The 7589-nt window shown below is 43.1% G+C and overlaps 1 protein-coding gene and 1 non-coding gene across 2 annotated transcripts; both read left to right on the forward strand.

Annotated features, from left to right (window-relative positions):
• The first annotated feature begins 5108 nt into the window (after positions 1 to 5108).
• Positions 5109 to 5182, forward strand: TRNAL-CAG (transfer RNA leucine (anticodon CAG)). Its single transcript has one exon. It is a non-coding gene; the product is annotated as a tRNA-Leu (tRNA).
• Positions 5183 to 6816: 1634 nt separating this feature from the next.
• Positions 6817 to 7242, forward strand: LOC142558513 (TNF receptor-associated factor 6-A-like). The gene has a single exon (XM_075670648.1). It carries the CDS (start codon positions 6817 to 6819, stop codon positions 7240 to 7242), a length of 426 nt encoding a protein of 141 aa, XP_075526763.1.
• Positions 7243 to 7589: the final 347 nt, after the last annotated feature.

Raw genomic sequence — 7589 nt, forward strand, 5'->3', positions numbered from 1 at the left:
AACCAACATCCTTCCCTGGTCATAAAAAATTTGTCGCCTCAAGTGCAAGAACTTGCAGGCACCTTCAAAGTGACATTAAAATTAAAATAACCGCAAATACTTATACACACGAAGTGAAAACTAGCTTTGCTTGTACTAGTTCGGATGTGATTTACATGCTTCAATATTCCTTCTGAAAGCAACAATATATCGGTGAAACGGGACAATCAATGAACGCCAGACTAAACGGACACCACGCGGAAACAGTTAAAAAGCTTCCAAATGCCGTCGCGGAGCTTTTTAACCAACCAGGTTCTAACTTTGGTTAACCTAAACTCTATATCTTACAGTCAAACCTCAGTTCCGAACGCGAAATAAGATACAGTGAATCATACCTCACCCATAAGTTAATAGCATAACTGCACATTTTTTAGCTAGTTGCTATTGCACCATATGTGGAAGTGCTGACAGGCATTTGAAGGCGGAAGGCATGTCCGAGCTGAAGCACTAGCCAGTTATTTATTTAAAAAAGAACCGAATAAGGCGCACCTATCTTTAAGTCACCGTTATATATATATATATATATATATATATATATATATATATATATATATATATATATATATATATATATATATATGAGCATGCCCATTACAAGGAGGCGCACCGTATTCGATCTCTTTTCTTATACAAATAATTAGTTTGTCCTGTTCGTATATGCCTTCCACCTTTAAATAGCCAGTGCAATAGCAACTAGCTACAGATGTGCAGCCACGCTTCTAAACACAAAAGGTGCAGTGCAGATTTGGTACTATGCTTCACGACAGATACTGCATGGGTGGTTCATTCTATTAAATTAATATTCTTTTTGGGCACAGCATGAAAACAATGAATTCGCGAAGGGGATATCGAGGCTTCTTATGTTTATAGTCGTGTATTCATGCACTTATTTAGTTATTGCTGCGCTCTGTTAATATTTTCCGGGGGTGCAGTCTATGATGATCGTAATAGCGATGGCTGTAGAGCGGCAGAAGTACTTTGTTCTGAATACCAATTGTCTAAAGAATTACCATTGTAAATTAAATTTTTTCGCGCATGCACAGTGGCATTCTCTGAAGCACTGCAGAAAAAAACGACAGGTAACCTCCAACCTGAACACTCTTCATGTCCACTTGTTAGTCGTATTCTGTTTGGCCTACGATAGTTTCTCACGTTAACGCGCTACAAACTGGGATTGGCTATCGCCGTCAGCAAGTAAATCCTGAAATAAAACTAGATAAGGACAAGTAATAAGTCATACTGAATTACTCGAAGCAATGGCTTCTGGCTGTCCCCCTTTCCCCACCCGCGACTCTTCGCAGGAACAATGATATGCAGTTTCATAACTGACTAAATATTCCATCGCGTATGAGTTAAAAGAATAAATTCAAAATTATTACCTGAGGGAACATTTTAGCAGGATGTAAAATGTTGACAATACGATCGTCGTGTCGTGTTTGTATATCGTGCGGCACTGATATAATAAGTTCATTATGGCAAATGCTTGTGACACCTGTTCAAGGTTGACGCGTCCTACTTGAGGACATTTATTTCTGCCGATAAAATACGTCTTTAATATCCGGTGTGAGTCAGCGCTATTCTTCCATTTCTCGCATGTCACTGAAGAACGTGGGACTTATTTCCATGGCAAGTGGTAGTGTCCTACTGGCGATTTTAAAAGTACAAAATTAAATTTTTATTTATTCACCGGAGGGGACTTCACGTTGCAAATATTGGGAAAATAAGTTCGAACTAACACTAGAATAACCATGTATTGTTTCCATTCAAGAGCTCCACCTTTACCATCCCGCAATGGTACACACCCAATTACTCTGAGAGGGTTTGGTACTGCAAAATGGAATTCATTGATAACAATGCTTCGCTGGGTCAACAAGAGTAGGGTGTGGGTTATTTCAAGAACAAGAAACTCGGAATAATTGCAAATGCATTTGTGTTCGTGCTTCCTTTTTCATTGGGAAAGGAAAGGGTAGACGGATCCCATTTGAGGCAGGAATGCCCTTAAACAGGACGTTTTTCGTTGAAAAACAGCTTTGCGTACTTTTTCAAGTTAAAATTGCTCGACGAGCGTCACAGTGAAGCGCGAAACGGGACGGGGCTTGAGTGTGCCGCAATCATGGAGGGGGGGTTGGGGTTGGGGGGTATTTGCAGTCGTGCCTAAAGGACGCCCTTAATAGATAACCAGATACAAGCACCTACGGCTAAAAGTTACCACAGTGGGCGTACAGCGCTGTGTCCTCCTCCGATTCGCTGAACTGTCGAAGCACGATTTTCTGTGGTCGCCGGACTACGTGTGCAAACTTTACGGCGATAGTTTGCCGCAAGTTCTTTGTGTTGAAGGACACCTGAACCATCCGACCTGGATCAAGCTCAAACAATTATTTTCTCCGTAGAAACGCCGCGACAGCATAGCTAACGCTTCATCGTTAAGTCAACGGCAAAGTAGAAAGCCATGAAAATGAAAAAAAGTGCTTATGCGAAGGGAATGCGCTTTTGTGCCTAGCTTTGCATTTATTTCCTGTCTGCAGCACATATTAAATGACCCGCCGTGGTTGCCCAGTGGCTACGGTGCTGGACATCTGAGCACGAGGTCGCGGGGTCATATCCCGGCCATGGCGGCCGCAGTTCGATGCGGGCGAAAACACCCGTGTACTTAGATTTAGGTGCACCTTAAAGAAACACAGTTGGTCACAATTTCCGGAGTCCTCCACTACGGCGTGCCTCATAATCAGAAAATGGTTTTGACACGTAAAACCCAATCATTAATTTTTTTACATATTAAATATCTCTAAGACATAACGTGTTTCCATACAGTAATTTATCAGCTTAATAAATATATAAAGGGTATGAATGCGAGCTATTCAGTACGAATTCATGTAGAAAAGATCGCGCAAAATAATTACGGAGAAGGTAGGAAACAGGACGAGATTGATAATGAAATCATTTCCATCGTGCGAAAATACGCTTCGACGGGTAACAGCCGATAACAAAATCACCCGTGGCACACATGTCTTGCCTTTGTTGCTGATTGCAGCAGGTCATGGCGGAGCTGCTGGGCCGACGCATTCATGATTGAGATTGGGGGGTGTCGCGAAGGCATTTATTGCTTAGAAACATCTAGAATACTTTAGAACGCGATTCAAAGGGAAGCTCTCTTTGCGTCTTCTTTCAAATTTCCCACTGGTGCCATCTGGCCCACCACGCCGGGTTGGGGCTCAGAGAATTCCATGCATAACAGTGGCGTGGCAGAGTAGAGAGGCGATGCGTGAAACTACTTCGGACCTTACCACGTCGAATGTGTACAATGGCCTGTGTAGCTCCCTGGTCATCAACACATCAACCTCTTGGCAGCTGTAATTATGCCTGACCCCCTCCACGATCGTTCCAGAAACTGAGAGAGAAAAGAAAGCAAGCTATGGGGAACTGCCCCACAAACCTCTGCATTCCTTTCCGCACCCTGCTCCCTCCTGACAAAAGAATCAGTCATTGACGCCCTTTCAGCTATGGTACTTTCAGCTAAATTTTTTAGAAGCATCGCTGCACATTCTTTAGCGAGTTGCTATGGCAACGTGTGGTTCCCTTGCTAACAGGGTATTTAAAGACGAAAGGCACGCACAACGCGCAAAGCAGTACCAGCACTTCCTAAAAAATGTGAAAAAATAGGACTAATTTGCGCTAATGCGTAATGGTCCTAATAAATTCCAAGTAATGCTCCAATAGTTCCAGTTGCAAGTACACTTGAATATGCTTTGGCAGCTGGGAATAAGATTGTCGTGCTTCTTCGATACAACATTGATATAGTGCATAGTAGAATTATTAACATATTTTAGATGGGTATTCGTGGGTCTTTCTTGTCATTACATTTATATCATTATTATGTACAACATAAAAATGTTGGCAATTAAAACTCGGTACGGTTTATTGTTGCAGAAGTACGTGTATATATGGTTTTATCGATTGTGCGTTTTTGGTTCACAAAAAAAATTTTTTTTCTGGGTTTGCAGGGTTCGAAGGCCGTAAAGGCCGAATCATTTCAACGGCAGCAATATGTCGTCCCGATAGTGTGTTGGACAATGGCTTTGGGCCCGAATATGTTTTTCTCACGAATGCGGTGTTACGCTTTTTGAATCGTCATTAGAAAGCTTGTGCTCTGTTTTTGAGCATGAAGATAAACAATTTATCTGAGACTTTTAAGCACGAAAGAAAACACAACCTCAAACGTGAGAACTTTGTATTCATGTCCACCTGTAAGACGCGTTTTGCTTGGGCTACGATGGATTCTAACGTGAACGTGTGAAAGAGGCGGTATAGCTATCTCAGTGAGCAAATTTCCCAGAAAATAAGACTAGATAAGGACATGCGATAATTAGTAAGTCAGCCTGGACTATTTCACACGTTTTCTAACACAAATATGCGTCATAAAAACACTGCTCTGCAATTTCATGTCTTACTTATATTTTTTTTGCAAATTACCTTGAAATAGCAATTCAAAATAATTCACTGAATCTTCTGTTCAGCATAAATTAAGAATAGCCAAGCTGGGAGGGAATGCTGGGGAGATTCTAGGTTGTGTTTCCATCAACAGCAACTCTTTCATTTCAGCTTTTTTCCATGTTATTTCGCGGAATATCAGAAACTGTAACCTTATTAGCATAATATTACGCGGATGTACTAGGCTTACTTATTTACCCGTCACTTAACCCAGTTTAATTGCTGGGTTAAGACGCCTGCATTTCCTTGTCACGTGCTAATGACTGTCGTAAAAATTAAGTAGGGAATATGCTGCATTAGTAACGACAGTTATATTAATGAAATTATTTTCAGAAGAAAAGTTAAGCACTTCTCACGCACTGTGAGAATCGATGTAAGCGAATGTTTCTGAGCTTGTTGTTTTGATTTACGATAATTTGCCAGCGAGGATTCCGGCAACGAAACCTCAATTTCTTCAAAGCTTAGTGCGATATATATATATATATATAAGCACGTCCGCAGCCAAGGTTTGTGAATGGTGGCGCTGGTTAACACTCCCTGTGTTCTACTAGGCAACCCAAGAAAGTGGATGGGCAAAGGGCGCCGCGGTAGCTCAATTGGTAGAGCATCGCACGCAGGAATGCGAAGGTTGTGGGTTCGTTCCCCACCTGCGGCAAGCTGTTTTTTTGATCCACATTTATTTCCATTTTTTTATCGTTACTTTATTTATTAAGCATAAGTAATTTCCTCTACGTTGTCCTTGGTCTCAGTGTTTGTCGGCTTCTATGATATGACCATATTATATATATATATATATATATATATATATATATATATATATATATAAACAAGAAAAAATAACTATATTTATAAACAAGTAAACAACGGTTAAAGAACAAAATACAGAATTGATTACAAATGATAACTTGGTTTATCATTTCTCATGATAGCATGAAAAATTGTGGGTGAGCAACATATCAACACTTTTTTCACAATATAAGAAGAAAAAAGCGAACAATGACCGACCACAGTAATCCTTGTCGTTAATCTAGAAATTAAAAGAAGAATGACTTTTTAGTTGTCTTTTAAATTGCGATAACGATCTTGCGTTTTTCATTATGAAAGGAAGAGTGTTCCATATTGGTATGGAAGTGAATTCACCAGTCCGTTCACCATGGATAGTGCGGATCGCAAATGCAAATGAAATTCAATTTCCGTTAAGTCTGCCCCTTCATTTCTTCACCTACATATGCCCTGCACCTACAGAACTTTCATTTTAATTACATATATATATATATATATATATATATATATATATGTGTATATATATATGTATATATGCTAACTTCAAGGAGGCGCGCCTCATTATTTCCTTTACTTTTTATAAATATTTCACTGGTGCTTCTGTTTGTACGTGCCTTCCGCCTTTAAATAGCTTGGCCTATTAGCACTTGCAACATATAGTGTAAAAGCAACTAGCTAAAAGATGCGCAGCCAGGTTTCTAAAGACATTTGCTGAACACACCATAGCTGAAAGGGTGTCAAAGATTTGGTCTATTGTCAGGTGGGAGCAGCTGGTTGAGAGGTATGCGGACACGGTTCTGCCAATTACTACAGCTTGCATTCTTTTCGGTAGAATTACCTGGAACAGAGCGAGTTGGAGTATGTTCGTGGAACTGTCAGCCCCTCTTTACTTTCTTCATGTGTAGTCGTTGGGCTGACAGATAAATAAATTGCTGTCTGCCTACCTTGGAAAAGTTCACCCCTCTTTCGACGGTGAGCGTGTATGTCACCCCCTCTCTCTCTGCTGCCGGCCATTCTCCCATTGTTGCCCCAAACACGTCCAGAGGTTAATTTTTCAAACCCACTCTCCCACAACTTGTGACCAATCACGACCCCGAAGTGAGGCCCCACCTACCAGGCTATTAAAGGCACAGTGTGCATGTCGGCGACACTCTTCTCGTCTCTCAGCTCGTCCGAGTCAGACCGACGTGACGTCACGCACATCCTCGCTGCGAACAACCTTGACGACCTGCGGCTGGCCGCAGACGAAAGCAGTGAGGCGCCCATTATTGCCCCATCGTGTTTGCAAGCATTAGCTTCGTCAAAGGCGCGCTCTTCAAACTCGGTTACCACGAACCACCTAGGGAGCTACAACTTCCTGGCAGGAACGGAGAATCTGTCCATCGCCGACCCTGCGACCGGACTACCGCTCGAGACGACGACGACTCAGACCGGGCACACGGGCAACCTGGTTCTCTGACGCAGCCATCCGGGTCTTCCGAGGATCTCCGCCATAACGCTTACACCATGGAAGCGACCACGTACACCCTTCGAGGGTACGACTGGCCTTTCGTGAACGGGCGACCCATCACCTTCGAGCAGCCGTTGCCCTTAGTGTGCGTCTGCGCGAACTGTGAGGTGTTTGCGGCCGATGCTGCGCTGCTTCCCTGCCGTCACACCTTGTGTGGTCGGTGCCTCAAAGACGCTTGTGAAGGCCACAGCAGCGAACACAGGCACCGTTCCGGCTGGTGTCCCCTCGACGGTGAATACTTCGTGGACGAAGAGGTCGTCGACGTGTACTTCCCTCTGGAGGTTCTTATGGCACTGCGGGTTCGCTGTTTCCATGCCGGTTTGGGCTGCACGTTCGACGGAGTGCTTGGAGATCTTCAGGATCACCTGCAGGAATGCCTCTTCGGAACCAGGGCCTTCGTGTTGACGGCTCGGTGGGTGTAGCATCGCTGGCGCCTAGGTCTGGAGTCACCGGTGGATCTAGCCCTGTGCCGCTTACGACGGGCCGCATGGGCCACTTCAATTAGGTAGCCTGTGACCACGTGCGCTGAATTTCGAAGCAGCGGCCTTTGAAGATATGCCTGTACTGTTTGATCAAGCGCGTAATAAATATTGTTTGTCCTTTTCCCAATTGTTCCATTATTCGCGTGCCATGCGGTGGTCGGCTGGAAACGGCCTGAACAGCTGCATCACGTTGATTAGGTATATACCAGGTATTTTTTCTTATGATGCTTTTTTGTCATTTATCATTTAAAAATGAAAGCCGCTAGGAGTGTAGTGAACGCGGCATT

This window comes from Dermacentor variabilis, chromosome 9, assembly GCF_050947875.1.
Source record: "Dermacentor variabilis isolate Ectoservices chromosome 9, ASM5094787v1, whole genome shotgun sequence".
Taxonomy (NCBI): Eukaryota; Metazoa; Arthropoda; class Arachnida; order Ixodida; family Ixodidae; genus Dermacentor; species Dermacentor variabilis.